General features: G+C 55.8%; 1 protein-coding gene across 3 annotated transcripts in view; it reads left to right on the top strand.

The window, feature by feature from the left end:
* The window catches only part of GRIK5 (glutamate ionotropic receptor kainate type subunit 5), a 51599-nt gene extending 34386 nt beyond the window's left edge, over positions 1–17213 (top strand). For 2 of the 3 annotated variants that reach the window (XM_037065482.1, XM_037065480.1), the window contains 8 exons: positions 466–582; positions 792–901; positions 1351–1524; positions 10008–10173; positions 11414–11639; positions 12490–12618; positions 12708–12829; positions 16289–17213. In XM_037065482.1, the coding sequence (XP_036921377.1) occupies positions 466–582; positions 792–901; positions 1351–1524; positions 10008–10173; positions 11414–11639; positions 12490–12618; positions 12708–12829; positions 16289–16708 (1464 nt within the window). In that variant the 3' untranslated portion in view covers positions 16709–17213. The remainder of the gene's footprint in view (positions 1–465; positions 583–791; positions 902–1350; positions 1525–10007; positions 10174–11413; positions 11640–12489; positions 12619–12707; positions 12830–16288) is intronic. The other variant, XM_037065481.1, reaches the window with a different exon arrangement.
* Positions 17214–21267: the final 4054 nt, after the last annotated feature.

Raw genomic sequence — 21267 nt, 5'->3', positions numbered from 1 at the left:
GGCGCCTGGAACGGAGTAAGCCTGTGACAAATGCTGCCTGTTGTTAACCAAGACAGCAGAAACCAAGGTCCCCAGAGGGTGCCGCGTGGGTTGCTGTGCAGGCAGCTCGGCTCTAATCCCAGGTTCTCTCCAGGCCCTGGAGTGGCGTGTGTCTGGGGTGGCGCGGTGAGGGGCAGGGGAGGTTTTATAAAGCAGCTTGTTAATGATGAACTGGACAGGAGGATGGGAAGGATCAGACGCCTTGGGGCAGCCAGGCAGGAAATAGGCCCTCAGAGCCTCGTACAGGAGACGTGAGGCGGGGAGGGTCCAATCTGGGCACTCCTGGAGCCAGCCCAGGCTCCTGACCCCTCATTCGGCTTCCGATAGTCTCTGATATTCTCTCTTGGTTGCTCCTTGTATGTTTCTCCCTAACTCCCCGTCTGTCTCCCTGGCCGCCCCTCTGCCCCTGCCCTGCTTCCTCTTCAGCAGAAGGCAGACCTGGCTGTGGCTGCGTTCACCATCACGGCCGAGCGGGAAAAGGTCATTGACTTCTCCAAGCCCTTCATGACCCTGGGGATCAGCATCCTCTACCGAGTGCACATGGTATGGTTCCCACAGAGACATGGAGGCTGGAGGCAGGGCCTGGCAGTGGGGCTCAGAGGCTGCATCCCCAAGGGAAGTAGAGTCTATAGGCTGGACCTGGGAAAGGCCGGCTGGGCTTGAGAGCCCCTGGCAGGAGCAGGGGCGGGCACTCAGGTCAGGTGGGGGGAGGGATGGGACGCGGCTCGGGGTCTCACTCCCTCTCCCCACAGGGGCGAAAGCCTGGCTATTTCTCCTTCCTGGACCCCTTCTCCCCTGCCGTGTGGCTCTTCATGCTTCTCGCCTACCTGGCTGTCAGCTGCGTTCTGTTCCTTGCCGCCAGGTGAGTCTACTGCCTGCTGCCCAGGAAGAGTGGGGGAGGGGGCCCGGGGCCCATGACCGACCTGCTCATTCTGTTGTCTGTGTGCACCCTCCTCACCTCCACTCAGGGCCCGGGGTTCCCTGCACCCTCCCTTCTTCCCTGTCTCTGCATCTCACCCTGCGGCTCTGACTTGCTCTGTTGTCCGTCTCTGGGCCGCTCCCCTTCCATTCTTTCTGTCTTTCTGTGTTTCTCTGTCTCGTTCTGCCTCTTCTCTGTGTCTCTCCATCTCTGCATGTGTTTCTCTTTCTACCTGTTCCGTGTGGGTGTGTCTCTCTGTTCGTGCCCTGATCTCTTTTCCCTGCGTTTCCTGTCTCTCCCTCGTCTCTCCTGATCCCAGTGTTCTGTCTCTTGCCTTTTTCTCCCCGCGCTGCTTGACTCCCTTCACCTTCCCCTACCATGTCTCTTCGCAGGCTGAGCCCCTACGAGTGGTATAACCCACACCCGTGCCTGCGGGCGCGCCCCCACATCCTGGAGAACCAGTACACGCTGGGCAACAGCCTCTGGTTCCCCGTCGGGGGCTTCATGCAGCAGGGCTCGGAGATCATGCCCCGGGCGCTGTCCACTCGCTGCGTCAGTGGAGTCTGGTGAGAGGCTTTCTGTCTGCCCATCGGGGGCTGGGAGGGGCCACTCTGAGGCCTGGGTGCATCGCTGGGCCCCACTGCCAGCTCCGTGGCAGGGAATGGAGTGGGGTGAGCCGAGTCCCAGCTGTGCCACTCAGTAGCTGAGTGACCTTTGGTGAGCTGCATTCCCTCTGCGTGGCTCAGGCTCCCCATCTGGGAAACGGGGATGAGAATGCGTGTGTATCAGGTTGTAAGGATTCGGAGAGGATGTTGTGGAAAAGCGCTTCTGCTGACTCGAGGGGCCGTACTCAGAACAGTCCCAGTGCTGTCTCGGTCTCGGACGTTGCCCTGGCGGTCACGCAGGCTGAGAGTCCCTGAGCCGGGACTGCCTTCGCCCTCCTGAGGCCAAGGCCCAGACAGGGCCCCTGGTCCCTCGGAGCCCCGAGAGCCCCAGTAGCTTGGACAGGACCTATTTTGCCCCCCGTGACAAGCTCTGAGAAGCTACATGTCAGAGGGCAGACACCAACAACTCATGCTGTCAGTTTGGCCCACAGTTTAAAATTTTTAAAAATTAGTCGGTGACATTTAAACAGTGGGAAAATTCACTCACAACTCCAGATTCCCCTTCTAGAGGATTTGAAAGACCTGGTGGCGCTCAGCTGGTGTTTCCGCCTGGCGCTGATGTCTGTTCCTCCGTCCTGGGTCCCCTCTCCCCTTCAGTTACGTTCTGGCCTGACCTCCATAGGCACTTGGACTCGCTACCCATCTTCCGAATGGCCTCTGGGCTTCACTGTGGTTCCTGTAACTCTTCTCACCTCCTTCCCCTCATTAGAACCACAGGAAACCGAGGAGAATGCCTAAGACAGGGAATGCTCTCCTGGTTCTGTTAGAAGACAGACCCAGAGAGAGGGAGTGATTTCCTACAGAGCGTGCATTCGGCTAGAGGCAGGGCAGAGCCAGCTGGGCTCCTGCCCCGATGCCTCTAACCAGCCACTAAGCCCCTGGGGCTGCCTGAGCCCAGCCCTGCTCCCCGGGCCTTGGCGACTGCTCCAGGACCATCCCAGGCATCGGGCCTTCTCAAGGAGCACGTCTTCCTCACCTCCTCCTGTCAGTTGCAATTCCCGCATCAGCAACAGTCGCCCAGCAGATGCTGTCGGGCCCCTCCCTGTGCCAGGCACTCAGGTGTCGAACCAGCCCTCAAGGCGCAGAGGAGCCGAGAATAAATAAGTAAACAGACACATAAACACAGGGACGTTGTGTTTTATGCCAAGAACATGTGCCAAAGATACTGCTTAATTCAGAACTTGTTTAATTCCAAACTAACCGTAATGGTGGCAGGTCTTTCTTTCCCCCCAACTTAGAGGGATTAACTGCCATGTGGCATCATTTACAGTTCCCTGGGTCTCTTGGTTTTGAAACTTTTTGGTCACCATGATTTTTCTCCTGGCCCTTTGGGGTTTGCATTATTTCGAGTGTCCTGCTCTGTATTGGCTTCCTAGGGCTGCTGCAACAGGCTATACAAATTTAGTGGCTGGAAACAACCTAAGTTTATTCTGTTGCCGCTCTGGAGGTCAGCAGGGCAGAACCCACTTCCTTGCCTTTTCTAACATTTAAAAGCCACATGCATCCTTTGGCCCCGGACCCCCTCAAAGCCAGCAGCACGGCATCTTCACATCTCTCTCTCTCCGACTCTGAACTCCTTCTTCTACTCAGAAGGATCCCTGGGCTTTCACTGGCTAATCCAGGATTATCTCCCCATCTCAAGATCCTTAACTTCAATCTGCAAAGACCCATTTAAACTTTCGGGAACATTCAGGCTCCAGGGATCAGGATGAAGACATTTTGTCGGGGAGGGGGCGTTGCTTTTCTCTGCTTCCTACGCACCCCGCGTAAAAGTTATTTACCTTTTTAAGTAATGATGTGTCCGATGCACATAAACTGTGCACTGAGAAGCCAAATAGGGTGCAGTGAAAGAGGACAGTAGAGAATAGGGTGCTCAGGGGAGGCCCCCCTGAGGAGGTGACATGAGGCTGAGTCCTAAAGCCTAAACCAGGGGCATCTGTTCAACGAGAGGGAAGAACATTTAGGCTGGAAGAGGCATGTGTGTGAGGAGGTGGCTGAAATGGTGTGAGGGGACCTGCCGTGACAAGTCTGGCCGAGTCCCGGGTCAGCTAGGGAAGCAGCAACTTCCTCTTTGTAAGTCATCTCAGCTTCTCCAGCTGGGCAGCCTCTGCCCCTGCCCATCGCTGTCGCTGGGAACCCCCGGTCACACCCCTCCCTCCTTTGACCTGGGCTCCCTCATTTTCACCCGAGCCCTACCACACATTTGCTTGTTCAGAAGATGTGTCAACAGGTGCTAATTCATCTTCAAGAGTGACCCTGGCCCGATGGTTCAGCAGGTCAGAGCCAGTGGCAGGGTGGTGGGCGTGGGTGCCAGTGCCCGTTCACACTTGGTGGCCACCTCAACAGCGGCAACCAGGCCAGGACCCACCGCCTGGGCCCTCATCTCCCGCGTCCAGTTATCATTTGGCACAGCTCTGCCTTGGGAATCAGTGTCTCCGACTGAATCATGGCTCCCACCGCAGCTGCGTCCCTCTCAGGCTCTCCCCAGATCACTCCCATGACCTCTTTGACCTTCTCTTTCTGTTCTCTGAGCCCTGCCTGCTTTCACGTCTGTTCACGTGGGTGGCTTCTTTGCCGTTGTCCGTAACGCCTCAGATCCAGTTGTCCCTTCCTCACACCCACCTGGCGAGGAAGCGCCCAACCGCAGATCTGGCCAGCACCTTGACTCCCCATCCCCCAGCTCCACCAGGGTCACGCGGGACCCCTCCGCTAATATGTCCAGTTCGCCATCCTCCCAGAAACGCCGCGCTGCACCCCGCCCCAGCTTCCACCTGCGTCTTTGGGTCCTGTTTCGTCTCATCCTTGCCCCCTCTCATGGAGCTCTCCCCTCCACACCAGTGTGTTCAGCGCCCCCACACCCAGTGCCCTCTTCTTACACCTGATGGTTTGTAACGTCCCCTCTTTCTCCCTGATGAATTTCAAGGGTAACATCTACCTATACATGTGATTTAAATCAAGTCCATAAAATGTCCCAATTGCAATGCGAGAGGGAAGAAAGGGGAGTGATTTATGATAAAATGGCAGGGTAGTGATACGGAAATGCTGGGTTAGGACTGCGATGCAAGGCAGACCGCACTACTCGGGTCTCTGTGCCTACGCATCACGGGCAGGTTTGGAATTACAGGAAGTGAGCCCGTTTCATAGAATTATGTCGACACCCGGGACTGGACACACTGAAGGGGTTGGTGGATGAGTACATTGACCCAGTAACAGTCGCTGAGAATGGGGCGATTGGCCAGGTGGCTGGTCCAGAGCAGGGTTGTGCTGTCGGCAGTGAGATCCCCAAAATGGCAAAGGGTTCGTGGCAAAGTTTCAAACAAAACATCCGGTTCTTCCTCAATCCAAGTAACTGGTGCGTTTCTAGAAATGTCGGTTTCTGTCATAACCATGTGGAAATACCTTGGTTTTGATGCACCCGAGAGACAGGCTCAGGTAACCGTGTATGGGACCGTGCCCCCGGCTGAGGCCGGGCCACGTGGTCAGGGACCTGATGCTGGACCCCTCGCTCCCTTCAGCTACCAGAGCACTCCACGCCTTAGCAAGCTCCACCTCCCTGTACTTCCGGGGCCATTTCGTCCAAAACTGGCTTCTCTTGTAATTTGGCAATGACACTTCCCCAATTCCCATGTCCGGACCTCTCCATGGGTGCCCAGTGGCTTCCCTAACACCTTATCCAACACCGAGCTCACATCTTCACTCCCCAATTAAACTCCCCATCTGTGTTGCCCTACTCTGTCTCAGTGAATGGCCTCTCCTTCCCAGCCACCCCCTGCACCACTGCCTATCAGCTACCTTGTATTTTCAGGGGCTGGGTGGTTTGTGGTGTCCATCCTGAGTGAGTGACAACATTGACCCACAGGGTGGGTTTGGAGAGACATGGTTTCCAGAGAGGGGGTGTCAGACGCTGGGTCCTTGGGTGTTGGGTTTTGGTTTTCTTTCTCAGGAGGCTGTACTGTGTATCCTTTATGCTCTTCTCCACCCCTGCCCCAGCACCGTGCACAGCCCCGTGCACCTGTGCTCAGGGAAGGACAGCTGCTATTTTCACTCCCGGCTTGGAGGGGGGGGAGTGTAGCCTGGGAGCCCTCACCTGTCTTTGGGCCCCACAGATCTGAACCATCTGCAGGGAGCTCGGTCTCTCACCTGCCAGGCAGCAGGACAGACAGGGACAGAGCAGGAAAGACAGCGGCTGCCTGGGGCCCCATAGGCAGGCCAGAGGGTCCCTCTTCTGCGTCACCAGGACAGTGAGAGCACCCGCTTGCACAGACGTAACTCTCACAACAGCCCTGGGAGGAGGGGCCATGATTGTAGTCCCCTCACAGCCACGTCCAAGGTCACACAGCTAGACAGTGATGGAGCCGGGATTTGGGGATTTTCCAGAGATCTTTCCATTATTGATTTCTAGTTTAGTGCCGCTGTGGTCCGAGGACATTCTCTGTAGGATTTTAATCCTTTGATATTTATTGAGACTTGTTTTGTGGCTCAGCGTATGGCCTATCCTGGTGGCTGGTCTGTGTGCACTTGAACAGAATGTGCTGTTGGTGGGTGCAGCCCTTTGTCAATGGCAGTTAGAGCCAGTAGATTGATAGTGTTATTCAAGTGTTCTGTATCCTTACTGGTTTTTTGTCTACTTGTTTTAGCAATTATTGGGAGAGGCATGTTGAAATCTCCACCTGTAATTGTGGAGAAATTGTATCTATTTTTCTTTTCAGTTGTATCAGCTTTTGCTTTATACATTTTGAAACTTTGTAATTAGAGGCATAAGTGTTTAGGATTATTATGTTCTCTTGATTAATTGATCCCTTTGTCATTATATAATGTCCCTATTTATTCCTGGTAACAGCCCCTATTCTGAAGTTACCTTTCATTTTAACATAGCCATGCTTTCTCATGTTTAATATATCTTTATCCCATTCTGTCACTTCCAGCCTACCTATATATTGTATATTTTTTAAAGATTTTATTTATTTAGATTTAGAGAGAGGGGATGGGAGGGAGAAAGAGAGAAACATCAATGTGTGGTTGCCTCTCACGCCTCTACTGGGGATTTGGCCCGCAACCCAGGCACGTGCCCTGACTGGGGATCAAACCGGCAACCCCTTAGTTTGCAGTCCGGTGCTCAATCCACTGAGCCACACCAGTCAGGGCCTTAAGTGGGTTTCTTCTAGGAAGCATATGTGGCGCAGAGGTTAGCAAACTTTTTCTTTCTCAGACCAGACAGTAAATATTTTAGGCTTCGCTGGCCCTGCAGTCCCTGTCACAACTACTTAGCCCTGATGGTGTGTGAAAGCAGCCAGGGACAATGCCCGAGTGCGTGTGGCTGTGCTCCAGCAAGCCTGTATTTATGGACACTGATGCTGCAGCTTGAATTTTATATGGCACGTGTCATGAAATATTACTCTTCTTTTGCTGTCTTTTAAATCACTTGAAAGTGTGAAAGCTGTTCTTAGCTTGTGTACCCAAAGCAGATGGCAAACCAGATTTGGCCTGCAGGCCACAGCTCGCCAGTCCGTGATCGAGACCTTTATCGTAATTATTGACATGGTCAGGTTCACATTTGCCAACTTGCTGTTTGTCTTCTATTTGTCCCATCTGTTCTTTCTTCCAGTCTCCCTTGTTTTCTTCTCTCCTTTTGGATTTATTGCGATTTTAAAAATTCTGTCTTATGCTTGCTTTTGATTGATTAATTTTACTTCTGTTTTAAGTTTTGATTTATTTTTTTACTTAGATTTTAGAGAGAGAGGAAGGGAGGTAGAAAGAGAGGGCAAGAAACATCAATCAGTTGCTTTCATTATGTGCCCCGAGGTACTGGACTGACCTGCAACCTAGGCATGTGCCCTGACCAGGAGTCAAACTGGCGACCTTTTGGTTTGTGGGACAATGTCCAACCAGCCAGGGCTTAATTAAACTTGTTTGCTTGGTTTTTCTTAGTAGTTGCTCTGGGTTTACCATATGCATCTTTAATTATTATAAAATATTTTCAAGGCCCTGGCTGGTGTGGCTCGGTGGATTGGGTGCGGGCCTGCGAACCAAAGGATTACGGTTCGATTCCCAGTCAGGGCACATGTCTGGGTTGCAGACCAGTTCCCCGTGGGGGACGCACGAGAAGCAACCATACATTGATGTTTCTCTCCTTCCCTTCACCTCTAAATATAAATAAATAAAACCTTTAAAAAATAAAAAAATATATATTTTCAAGTAGCATTATGACACTTCACATCAGATGTAAGTCCTTTACAACTATACACTACCACAACTCCCTTCTATCCTTCGAGCTACTGTTGACATAGTTTTACTTCTAGTTATCTTATGAACCCCACGTTACATTATGAACCCCAATACATTAGATCTGTGTGTGTGCCTAATTCAACAGTAAATGTATTTTAGATAAAAAATATTTTTAAAGATTTTTATTTGTAGACCGAGGGGAAGGGAGGAAGTGAAGGAGAGAAACACCAGTATGCGGTTGCCTCTCGCGCGCCCCCTACTGGATGAATTTTTTAAATGAGGACTATGATATTTTCCATTCCTGGTGCTCTTCATGCCTTCATGTGCATCGAATTTCCATCTAGTATTTTCCTTTTGCCTGAAGAACTTCCTGTAGCAGTTCTTCAAGTGCAAGCCTGCTAGCATTTAGTTCTCTAAGCTTTTGTTTGTATGAAAAATTTCTTAGTGTGTTGTCTTCCTTGAAGGATCTTTTTTCCTGAATACGAAATTCTAGGTCGGTGGGCTTTTTTTTTTCTCCTTTTACCACACTGTTGCTTTGTCTTCTGGCTTGCATACTTTCTGACAAGAAGTCTACTGTCACTCATCTTTGATTCTCTGTCTCTAATATATTTCCCCCCTCTCCTGGCTGATTTTTAGATTTTCTCTTTATTGCTGGTTTTCAGCAATTGACAATGTGCCTTGTTGTGTTTTGTGTGTATATTATGTGTTCATTGGGTCTATTGAGCTTCTTGGATTTGTATATTTGTAGTTTTCATCAAATTTGAAAAATTTTGGACCTTACTACAAATTTGTATTTTTCTGTAATTCCCTTCTCTCCTCTCTTTCTGGGACTCCAGCCATGTACGTGTGACCACTTGATATTATTCCTCAGGCGAGTCGGTCTCTGTGCCCATTGTCAGTCATTTTTTTCCTTTTTATGCTTCATTTTGGATAGATTTGTTTGCTTTCTTCCAATTCCCTGTTCTTTTCTGCCGCAACGTCTAATCTGTGTAATCCCTTCCAGTAAAATTTTCCTCTTGGGCATTGTGTATTTTACCTCTAGAAGTCCCATTCATTTCTGTTTTGTATCTTCTGCTTCTCTGCATTTTGTCCACCTTTTTCTTTGTATCCTTGAGCATTAAGAACATATTTGTAATAGCTGCTTAATGTCCTTCTCATTTCTGTCAACCTGGGTCGGTTTTGATGGAGTGATTTTACTCTTGGCTGTGCTTGGTTACGGTTTCCTGTGCTTTTGTGCATCCGGTACACGTTTTACTGAATGACATGCATTGTGGACTTTACAGTGTTTACATTGTTGAATGTATCACTTCAAAGGTCTTGAACCTTTTCTGGCAGACAGTCAAGTTACTTTTAGGTTATTTCTGTCCTTTCCAGTCCTGTTTTTAAGTTCTTTGGGGGCAGATCTAGTGTATGTAGCCTTTATTCTAGGGCTAACTTAACTCTGTTTCTAATGTGTTTTCCTTTTGGGTGTCTGCTTAATGTCTCATGAAGCCGATGAGCTGTCTCTGGATGGAGAGAGCTCAAAAGATTCCCAGGCCTGGGAGCTGTTCTCTCTTTGAAAGTTGTTCTTGTCTGGCTGCTGGAATTACAGATGGACATTCAGCCAAAGATGCAAGGGGACCCCATGCAATTTCTGGAACTGTCTCTGTGCAGCTCTCCCCTGGGGTTCTCCAGCCCACAAACTGCAGCCACCTTGGCCTTTTGGATTTGTGATCTCCACCTCCACAACTCAGCGAGTCGGCCAGGCTGGGTTTTCCTTCCTTCCCGGCACTGCAGTCTGTAAAGCAGGTCCAGCCGGCAGGCTCAGTGATGGCGAAGCTCACTTCACGTGTCTGTCTGTTTCCCTCGGGGATCACAGTCCTATGATGCCTGCTGTCCTGCATATTTAAGTAGTTTCTTATATTCTGTCTAGTTTTTGAGTTTTTCTTGGCGGAAGATATTTCTAGACCATCTTATTCTCTTGTGTCTGGAAGCAGATGTCTCTAGAAGCAATATTTAAACCCAGGGAGTCTGGCTTCAGCATCTGGGCCCCCAGTCTCTGCACCAGTCAGCACTCACTGAGTGTTCCGGATGCCGGGTCACTGTGGGGGCACCAGCAGTGGGGCCCATGGGCACGGGCGGGTGGCTCTGGCCTGTAGCTCACCCCTCCCACCCCTCAGGTGGGCCTTCACCTTGATCATCATCTCCTCCTACACGGCCAACCTGGCCGCCTTCCTCACCGTGCAGCGCATGGAGGTGCCTGTGGAATCGGCTGACGACCTGGCGGACCAGACCAACATTGAGTACGGCACCATCCACGCTGGCTCCACCATGACCTTCTTCCAGGTGCAACCCCCAGAGTCACCTGGGCTTGGTGTCGGGATCCTTGCCACACATAGCAGCCGGGCAGGCGTGGTGTCAGGCAAGCCCTCCGGGGTCAGAGGAACTGATTGTCATGAAGGCCAGGGAGGCTGGGGAGCAGAAAACACACTCATACTGTCATGAGGAGTTTGCTGTCTGGCTGGGGACACTGGACTTTCACCCAGAGAATGTGGGGAAGGAAGCAGGTGTGGGATCTAATGTCCCATCAGTGCTGGGCAGCCCCAAGTGGGCCCTGGAGGTGGGTGGGTTCAGGCCTGGCAATATGGGCCAGCAGAGAAGGGGGGAAGGCACTTTAAGGTGAAGGCAGCTTGTCCATCTACATTTGGGGGAGGTAGGAAGAACTCAAGAGGAAAGCAAACCTGGTAAGGTGCTTTGAGTAAGAAACTGCAGAGGCCTTGAATGCCAGGATAAAGCTGAAATTGAATCCTCTAAGTAGAGATGTGGAAACACTTGAAGGGTAACCCATTTAAAAGCTTAGACGTTCCCTCTGGGGCATTTGGTCTGGAGAGAAGGCTGGAGTTGGCCAGGAGCCGCTGGCTGAAGGGTGGGCAGGAAAGGAGGAGGGGGTGAGTTCTCAGGTCTTTCGGGTGGGTGGCAGGGTCAGCTCCCAAGTGGGAAACCACAGGAGTAGGATTGGGAGGTTGCTGAGCAATGGGGCGGGGCCTGTGAGGTACCTGGAGGGAAGGAGTCTGGACCTCAGGTCAAAGAGGGGGATGCAGGGTGGGCACCGGGTGGCAAGGGCAGGAGTAGTCACTCCCAGAAGGTTCCCGCAGGGCTGATAGGAAGTAAGCGGTCCTGTTTGGCATGGACTCGGGTCTTCCTGAAACAGGCTGGGCCCCGGCTAGGTTTGGGGGTGAGCATCTGCTCCCAGGATCTATGAGTAAGACCTGGGAGCACCGGGAAGACAGGGCTGGTGCCAGGCTGAGCCAGGCACAGGGACGGCAGACAGAGAAGGGTTGAAAAACAGACCACAGCCTCTCCTTTCAAGGCCTTGGGCGTTGGGGCCTCACTGGGCTGAGGGATGTGGGACGACTTGGGCCTGGCCATGAGCAGCTGTTCTTCTGGCTTCCCCACTGTCTCCCTCTGGTCTCCTTGCTCCCTCTTGGGTTGAGGGGGACTTACTGGAGGGCGGGCAGCAGGGTTCAGGGGAAGGGCAGGGGACGGAAAGCCCCTCACCTCCTCCCCTCCTGCCCGCTCTGCCCAGAATTCGCGGTATCAGACATACCAGCGAATGTGGAACTACATGCAGTCGAAGCAGCCCAGCGTGTTCGTCAAGAGCACAGAGGAGGGCATTGCCCGAGTCCTCAACTCTCGCTACGCCTTCCTGCTCGAGTCCACCATGAACGAGTACCACCGGCGCCTCAACTGCAACCTCACCCAGATCGGGGGCCTCCTCGACACCAAGGGCTACGGCATCGGCATGCCGCTGGGTATGGTGGCGGCGCTGCTGGGGGCCTGAGCAATACAGAGCACCCCACTAGCCTGTATCCCAGCTTCCTGGCCCTGGTAGATGCTCAAGTATCGTGGTGAATGAACGAGCACAGGAGAGGGCAAGCATGGGTGTCTGGGGTCCAAGCATGGTTTAAGGGGAGGAGAGAGGTGGCCCAGGGTGCAGGAGAGGTGTGGCTGGGAGTCACTCCCTCGGCAGGTCTGTCTGGTGCCCGGCTCTGGGCCAGGCCTGTGCCGGATGCTGGGGAACAGCGGGGCGCTGCCAGGCCGCACCCTCCTGCCCTCCCCTAGGGGCACAGACAGCAAACCGACAATGAACACAGCTTTGTGACATGGTGTCATGTGGTGACGACTGCTCTGAAGTAAATTAGGGGAGGAGACTGGCAGGAAGCAGAGTGCTTCGTGTCATTTTAAATAAAGTTCGTCAGAAAAGACCCCCCTGAGGTGCCACCCCACACACCGAGCCCTGAGTGAATTAAGAGAAGGAACATCCCAGGCAGAGGCAAAGGTCCTAGGGTGGGATTGCTCCTGGAGGATTCGAGGAGGGACAGCCAGGGGGCCAGTGTGGCTGGAGCTGAGAGCCGGGGTGGGGCGGAAGGGGCAGCCCCAGGGGGCTGGGCCAGTGGCTGCGGGGAGGGGACACGGACATGGCCCAGTGTGGTTGCTGGGGAGAGCGATCAGACCCAAAGGCTCAGACTCCAAAGCGGACCGGGGTGACCCTGGGGAAGTGGCAGAGGCGGGAGGAGGGGCCGGGGTCAAGGAGCAGGTGGGGTTTGGTGGGCAGGGCTCCGGGGCCGATGACCAGTCCACCGCCTCGTGTGCCCGGTCCAGGCTCCCCGTTCCGGGACGAGATCACACTGGCCATCCTGCAGCTGCAGGAGAACAACCGGCTGGAGATCCTGAAGCGCAAGTGGTGGGAGGGGGGCCGGTGCCCCAAGGAGGAGGACCACCGAGCTAAAGGTCAGCCACCCTGCATGCTGTGCCCTCCAGAGCACCCTCGCAGCCCCGGTGCCCACACAGCCCAACCCTGGCTCTCCCCTGACCCCCAGGTCTGGGCATGGAGAATATTGGTGGTATTTTTGTCGTGCTCATCTGTGGCCTCATCATTGCTGTCTTCGTGGCAGTCATGGAGTTCATATGGTCCACGCGGAGGTCGGCAGAGTCGGAAGAGGTGAGGAGGCTGGCACAGGGTGTGGGGGAGCAGTGGGACCCCGGGGGTGGAGGGGCATGAAGACTGTGGCACTGGGGGCCTTACCAGAGGAAAGCAGGTGGTGAGGAGGGGCCAGGGAGCCAGGGAGCCAGGGAAGTGAGGGCGTCTGGAAGAGACCAGGGGTGGAGGACACAGAGAGAGCAGATAGGTTGCAGGGAGAATCCACGGACAGAGGAGGAAGGGGACACAGGCCAAGACAAAGATGCCATGGGAATGGTGAGAAGGGTGTGGGGAGAGGCAGAGCAGGTAAAGCGAGAAGAAAGGAGAGAGGTGACGGAGATGTAGCAGAACGAGGCGGAAGAAACAGAGTTGCCGACTGGTCACGCCGTGTTCGGGCCTCCAGTGCTGCCCAGCCATCTTGCTCCTCCTTCCAGACCCACCTGTGCCCTGCACGCCCACGGGGCTCCCACCTTCGCCTCCGGCCACCAGCCACCAGCCCCTCCTCCCGCTCCTCACGTTTGGCTAATGACCTTACTCCGACTGCCCTGAGCAGAGCAGGCGTCAGGAGAGCGGGCAGAGCTCCACCCCCCATCTCCGCCCCCTCCTGCTGTCCCCACTCGCCCTGGTGCCCTGGTGCCCTGGTGCCCTGGTGCTCACTCCGTGAAGGCCCACGCTCCCGCTCTCACCTTCCCCAGGACACCCCTCAGCGGCGCCCTCCTTGCCTCCACGCTGTCAGTGAGCCCTCTTCATCGGGTCGGGGCCGGCAGCGTACAAATGTGCTGTCATTCTCCCCCGTTCAGAAACCCTCTCTCAGCCCCGCTTCCCCTCCCAGCCACCACTCCACCGCCCCTTCGCTGACGGCCTCGCTGTTCCCAGTTCTCTCCTCCCATTCACTCTTGGACACACTCCAGGCCAGCTGCTGTCCCCACCTCCTCTCCACTGAAGCCTTTCTTGTAACCAGTGACCTCCACGTCCGAAATCCAGTGCTTGAGTCTCAGGCTTCATCACGTGTGAGGTGGCAGTAGGCTTCAGCGTGGCCCACCATTCTGTCCTCAAAACCCGGCTGCCCCACGCCCGCCTCGCTCTCCTCCCTCACTGGCCACTGCTTCGTGGGGACTCCTGTGCTCAGCCTGGAATTACCTCTCCTCTCCTCAGTGATCCCATCTAGCCACGTGGTTTGTAAAACCACCTCGATGCCAAGGACTCCTGTATCGGTTGTCTACAGCCATGTGACAAACTGTCCCCACATTTAGTGTCTTAAAACAGCGAACCTATCAGTTCACAGTTTCTGTGGGTCAGGAATCTGGGAGCAGCTTAGCTGGGAGATTCTGACTGCCCAGGGTCTCTGGCAAGGTCATGGTCAGGATGTTGGCTGAAGGTTCCACTGGGGCTGGAGGACCACTTGTAGGATGGCTTGCTGTCTCCAAATGTACCTGTGGGATTTTGATTTACGAAGTGGCTTTAATTTATGGAGAGAAAATGCCACTGAAAGAATTTATTACTTACAGTTCCTGAGAGAAGGGGCCTCAGAGCCACACAGGCCACCTGGGGAAGCACTGGGTCTGGGCAGGAGCAGGAGTGAGGTGGGGAGCCTGGGCCAGAGCCTTTCCTGGGGCTTCTGTGGGAGAGACAAGGCAGGGCAGGGGACACAGCACAGGACCGCCTGGATGGGCCATGTGGGCGGGCTCTGGGCCAGAGGAGGGGTTTCCAGTGGTTTGGCACCTGGCCCCAGGTGATTCAGGCAGCGGGCTCTCCCGGGGTGATTGGGATGTGGACTTGGCATTCATTGGTTTGCAGGTGGAAAGTGGCCCTTAACCCTTTGCTGTCTCAGAATTGGCTCCCTCTGGGAGGGGCAGTCCCTCCCTGGTCAACAAGATTCTGAAGATGTCAAACCACCCTAGGATACAGAAACTTAAGGACCATGGTTAAAACAGTCGTTCACTCGGCAGCCGGCAGGAGGCCTCCGTGCCTGGCACAGGGACCTCCCCACAGGGCCGTGTGCGTGTCCGTGCCATGGCAGCAGGTTTCCCAGCTCAAGCGGTCAAGAGCGAGCCAGGCAGAGGCCAGCATATCAGCTGGCCTGCTGTGCTGTTGGCCACACAGCAACCCTGATCTGTGGGTGGGAGGGTGGGAGCTCTGGGGGAGAGGTCTTGGGGGCTGCCTTCCAAAGCCCCCAAATGTATATCTCACAAGACCTCTCCCCAGACCCCCGGTTTAGAAACACAACTCAGTGCTCGACATCTCCATGTGGGTGTCTGGCAGGTAGTGCTCATAACACACGTGTCCAACAGGGACTTCCTGCCCACTCACCAGACAACACCGTCATTCTGGCCGCTCAGGCCAGAATGTGGGGAGTCACCCTTTACTCCTCCCTGTCTCTCACACCGTCTATCTGATCTCTGGGCAAATCCTGCTGGCCCCACCTTCAAAATACTGTACCCAGAATCCTATCCCTTCCGCCCTCCTCAGCACCCTCGGTGCCTCCCTGCCCTCGCCCTCGCCCTCCCTGCAGGCCATTGGGAACCCAGGTCCAGAGTGAGATCCTGTGAGAGCCCAGCACCCCCTGCTCCACACGCTCCACAGGCTGCCAGCTGACTCCAAATAGCAGACAAGTCCTCAGTGTGCCCTGGCCCTGCAGGGACTGGCCCCCGCTGTTCCTCTAACCTCGCCCACCCCTCTCCCCCTTGCACACCCCCTTCTCACAGCCCCTGAGCCCGCCACAGCCCTGGCACCTGGGCACCTTGGTCCTGCTGAACTGTCTGCCCACTCTCCCGCCAGGCTGCACAGGGCACTGGAAGGTCCTCTTAATGAATTTTCCCTAAGCGCCCCTTACTGAAATTCAGCGCCACTTTCCACCCGTGCACCCCACCTCTCTTGGGGATTGTGTTTTTCTCCAAAGCACTCATCACAAGCTCACATACTACCCACATTTGCATGTGTGTGTGGTGGTTTTTTGCTTGTTTTTACGTCCACACACCGGAATATAACCACCTGTTTGTTTCCCCGCTGATCGTCAGAGCCCAGAGCAGTGCCTGGCACCCAAGAGGTGCTAAACAAATATGCCTACCAGCAACGACAGCCTGAATCAGAGGCAGGAGATGGAAAACAGAGAGGAGGAGAAAGACTAGAGGCAGGCAGAGGATTCAGAGTGAAAAGGCAAGGAGAGAAAGGGAAGGGCAGGTCCAGGAAGCAAGCCACATGAGAACAAGACAGGAGAGAGTAGAGACAGGAACTGAGAAGTGGAGAGGTGAGACAGGAGAGGGGCGGGTAAAGGAACCGGGAGGGGAGAGGGGAAAGGATGGGGGGCAGGTGGAGGAAGAGGAGAAGAAGGGGGGGCAGGGAGAGTGGGGACTCACAGAGAAGGGCGGGAAAAGGAGAGGGATGTGAAGAAAAGCTGGGGGAGGCGAGAGACCAACACAGAGCCAGGAGCGCACGACAGTGGGGAGCGTGCCGCCAGTGACCCCCGCTTGCTGCCTGCAGGTGTCTGTGTGCCAGGAGATGCTGCAGGAGCTGCGGCACGCGGTGTCTTGCCGCAAGACGTCGCGTTCTCGCCGGCGCCGGCGCCCGGGGGGCCCGAGTCGGGCCCTGCTGTCGCTGCGAGCTGTCCGTGAAATGCGCCTCAGCAACGGCAAGCTCTACTCGGCCGGCGCAGGCGGGGACTCAGGAGGCGCACATGGGGGCCCTCAGCGCCTCCTGGATGACCCCGGGCCGCCTGGGGTGTCCCGGCCCCTCACCTCCACCCCCTGCACGCACGTGCGCGTCTGCCAGGAGTGCCGGCGCATCCAGGCCCTGCGGACCTCTGGGGCCGGAGTGCCCCCGCGTGGACTGGGCGCCCCCGCCGAGGCTACCAGTCCTCCCCGGCCACGACCCGGCCCCCGAGAGCTGGCTGAGCACGAGTGACCATGGGCCAGACAGGCATCTGGACAGGCCCACCCCAGACCCCGGCCGTCCCGGCCTCCACAGTGAGCGAGGGACAAGACTTGTGCCCCTGCGGGCCGGACGCCGAGATTTTGCCTTGGGGTCCAGATGAAGTCGGGGCCCAGCTCAGGAGCCTGTCTGCGCCCCCTAGTGGACTCGCCAGACGGTGCCGTGGACCCGCTTGCGGCCCCCACTGCGGACCTGAGCAGCGTGGGAGCCGAGGCCTCCAGGGGCCGGGGACCACAGGGCTCTCCCCGGAAGCGGAAAGCAGTCTGCCGGGAGAACCCCATCCTGGGACTGCTCGGGTTCCCAAGAATTGAGCCGCTCCCCACTTCTGGAGGAGGGCCTCTGGGCAGATGGGTGTCCTCTGGCGCCCCTTGCCTCTTTTTTTCTCTCTTTTTTGGGGGGAGAAACTTCGGAATTTCTATGAGACCTCCCCCAGCCACACCCCAGCCCCGTTGGAATAAAAAAAGAGAACAAAACCCCCAAACTGGGAATACTCCAATCTTATTTCCTGGGGGTGTGAGGGCACTAAAGGCTTGGAGCCCCCAGGGAGCCTGCTCAGAACCACAGACTGGACGGTCGCTTGTGCCCTCCGCCCTGCCCACGACCAGCAGGTCAGCCCAGGTCCCGGCAGCTGACCCCTGTCCACTGACCTTCTCTCGGGACAGAAGGAGGCTGTGACAAAGACCCTGGGACAGATGGAGAGCGATGCGGGGATCTGAAGAGGCGGAGACACCAGGAAACACCGGCACAGAAAGACAGAAACCAGATGGGGCTGGGGAGGACAGGCTCCGTGTGGTGTGCCTGGGTGGCCCGTGCGTGCGGTGGAAAGTGTGTGCCTGGGCAGGGGTGATTTGGCGACTTCGTAATCAAGTGCATATGTATGTGTGTGTACACTTCCATGAGGTCATCTTCAAATGTCTCTGACTGTGACCTTGCGTTTCTGCTGAGAATGTACTCCCCAGCCCCTAAGAGAGGAGGGGTAAATCCCTGTCGGGGGAGAAGGGTGGGTCTGCTTTCCGTCCTGGCCTGCTCCCACCCCGCTGGAGGTTTCTGTGGAAACTGCAGCTGAGAAAGGACAAATGAAGGTCACACAGCAAGAGCCCAAAACGAGGCCGAGTAGAGGGGAGGGTGGAGAGGTGGGGAGAGAGACAGAATGGTGAGAGACTGAGGTGGGTGAGAGACCACCGGGCGGGGGCAGAGAGCGATAAGGAAAGAGGGTTAAGGACAAAGAAGGGGAGAGACAGGGGAAAGGACGAGATAGGGTGGAGAAGGGGATGGGAGAGATGGGCAGAGGAGGAAACAGATAAAGCAGGAAGGGCACGACACCTGGGAGCCGGGGCTGAGAAAAACAGGGACGGGTGGAGCAGAGACAGGTGAGAGAAGGAGCCTCAGAAAACTAGATGGTGACGGGAGGGGGCTAGCACGATGAGCAAAGCCAAACTGAGGGGCAGGGCGCGGGAGAGAGGCTCGGCCGGCGGTGGCCCAGATCAGGGAGCTGTCCGTTCAGCACCGGGCCGCAGTGTTGCTCTGTCTTCCCCGCAGGGCCTGCCTGCTCGCACAGTCCTCGGGTGGGCCACGCCCCCGGAGCCCTGCCTGTCACCCAGCGACCCCAGTCTCCATCCAGCCCCTTCTGTGTCTCAGACACTTGCATGTGTGTGCCCCTCAGGGACAGGCGTGGGGGTGAGCTTGTGTCTGTCTCAGTGTCTCTTGTCTCCACATCTTTTACAAACTCTAATGGATGTCTCTGTTCTTGGGCCATACTGTCAGTGTGTGGAGAGACTGGAATATAATTGCAGACATTTTGGTCTCTCCCCACCTCAGTCCCAATGTCACACTGCTAGTCTTCTCTGATACGTAGGAATCTCTCCCCATTCCTACGTATCCCCTTCCCCATTTCTGGCCGGAGTCTCTCCCCAGCCTTTATCTCCGAGTCTCTCCAGTTTGCTGAACATGTCTCTGACTGGCTATCTGGGTCCCTGTGTCCCTGTCACCTTCACAGTACTTCTGCNTCTCCACATCTTTTACAAACTCTAATGGATGTCTCTGTTCTTGGGCCATACTGTCAGTGTGTGGAGAGACTGGAATATAATTGCAGACATTTTGGTCTCTCCCCACCTCAGTCCCAATGTCACACTGCTAGTCTTCTCTGATACGTAGGAATCTCTCCCCATTCCTACGTATCCCCTTCCCCATTTCTGGCCAGAGTCTCTCCCCAGCCTTTATCTCCGAGTCTCTCCAGTTTGCTGAACATGTCTCTGACTGGCTATCTGGGTCCCTGTGTCCCTATCACCTTCACAGTACTTCTGCTTCTCTGTCTCCCTCCGTTTGTTCTTTCTTCTCTGTGTTTTGCCTCTCTGTCTTCGTCCATCTGTATCTGCCTCTTTCTGGTTCTGGACTGTGTATCCATTTCGCTTACGGGTCTCTCTGTCTCTCGTGCTGAGTTCCCCTGTCGCTGTCCATCCCTGTGACCTTCTTAAGTCCCCCCCAACCTCCGCAGAGCTCTTGCTGGGAGCACGATGCATAGTCATCAGTCTCACCAGGCTTGTGTCTGAGGAGGGAGCGCATGTTTAGGGTGGGGTGTGGGGGACCGAGGTCTTTCTGAGCTCAGCTGGAGAGCAGGAAGAGAGGGCCTAGCATCTCCTGGGATCCAGACACCCCCCGGCTTCTCCATCCCTCAGTCCCCATCCCCATGGTCCAGGCTCCTGTCTGCAGGCTAAGGTGTCAGGACAGGGAAAGGACATGTTGACAGGTCCTCCCTCCCTCCCCCTGGTAGGGGGTACAAATGGGGAGAGGGGTCTGGGGGCCAACTACCTGACTTAGAAGATGTGGCTCTCCCCCCTTCCCCAGTCTCCATGGAGACAGGGCAGGTCTGCAGGCCCAGCCTCCTTTGCTGCATATTCGGCCTTCCTGTTACCATGGCAACAGGGACAGCAGAGAGGGAAGGGGATGGGTCAGAGCACAGGATTGGGCCGAGGTTTCTGGGTGCTGGGGGAAGCCAAGGAACTGGTTCCCTGCCTCCTACTCTCTGGCCCTGTCTCCCTGCCCGTGCCCATCTCTCTGGCTCTGACTTTCTGTCTCCATTTCCATGTTTCTCACTCTGGTCTCCAGCCTTTCACATGTTTCCCTGACCAGGTCCCCAAGCTTCCCCACCCGCCCCCCATGCACCAGGCTCACCCCATGCCCCTTGCTGTGTCCCCTCCACGACCACTCCCATAAGTGGAGGGGAGACTCACGTTTTGGGAAAGCTGAAAGGACAGGCTCTCTCTTGCACTTGGACCTTTCTACTCTCCGGAGGGAGAGTCTGGAATGTTCCTCCCAGAGCAAAGGTGTGAGGTGGGAGGCCATGAGTCCTCCTGTCCCAGGGGGTGGCTTGTGGAGTGCTGTGCATATGTGGCAGGTCTCGGGTGTGGGTGCTGGCTGTGTGTGTGCATACACATAACAAGATGGGGTGTGTGTGGCACTGGCGTGTGTTTGGAGGTGCAGCAAGGGTGTATGTGATGGTACCCCAATGGGTGATGTGTACAGCCTGGGAGTGTGTGGGGTGGCATCGTGGGGTGGTCTGCGAATTTCTGTGCCATGTGGGAGGCCGTGAGCACCTTTCTGTCTGTCACCAACCATGAGCAACCGTGATCTGTCAGTTTTGCCCTGTGGGCCTTTGCTCACGTCCAGAGTGTGTATTGTGTGACCCTGCATCAGTGTCCACAAAGTCCCCGGCGGCGTGTGGAGGCAGTGTGCGGCTCCTGGTGTGCCATGGTGCTGAGTGTGGGTGTGTGTTGGTCCCTAGGTCCGTAGGTTGCATGGTCTCGGGGCTCTGCGTGAGGTGGGACAAGGCCAGGTCTGGTGGCGTGGGCAATGTGCGTGTCTTCAAAGCAGTGTTCTGAGGGCGTGTGTGCGTCTGCATGGCACTTTGTGACTGCGACTCTGACTCTGTTGTGGCGTGATGATGGGGTGTGGAAGGTAGAGCTGTGTGCATTCCGCTTCTCCGTGTTTGTGCGTCTCGCCTGGGGCTGTGTGATGGGGTGGTGTTTGTGTGCGCCCCCAGTGTCTGAGCTCCCTGGGTGGTGGTCGTGTGTGTGACACTGAGTCCTCTGGCTGTGATGTGTCTCCTGCAGTTACGTCTCACTGGGTGGCTCTGCCGTGGCTCTGGGTAGGGGTAGGGGGGACACACACAGGGAGGGGGCCTCAGGGCCCCTCCCCCTCTGCAGCACCCCTCTTCATTGTGGGGGTCTTCCTTCCCTCTTGGGTCCTCTCCAGCTCCCCCTCCTGGACAGCAGGCCACACAGTCCGCAGGCTCCCCCTCCCGCCTCACTGCGGACCGAGGTGCTCTGGGCCCCCTGCCTTGTTGCAGTGGTTTACCGGGCTTTCCCCCACAGCCGTCGGCCTCCCGCAGCGCACCCCTCTCCCTCGTGGCACACCCCCGCAGTGAGGGGAATTCCTGGGCTTTCCCTCCCTCAGAGCCCCCTCCTCGGAGGCGCGGTCCCCCCCAACACACACTTTGTGAGGGTCTCCAGGTTCCTCATTGCGGGGATCTCGGG

Source organism: Sturnira hondurensis, unplaced genomic scaffold, assembly GCF_014824575.4.
Source record: "Sturnira hondurensis isolate 20B ecotype Veracruz unplaced genomic scaffold, ASM1482457v3 Scaffold0015767, whole genome shotgun sequence".
NCBI classification, from domain to species: domain Eukaryota; kingdom Metazoa; phylum Chordata; class Mammalia; order Chiroptera; family Phyllostomidae; genus Sturnira; species Sturnira hondurensis.
Note: the sequence above shows the minus strand (reverse complement) of the source record. Positions and strands in the feature narration are given on the sequence as shown.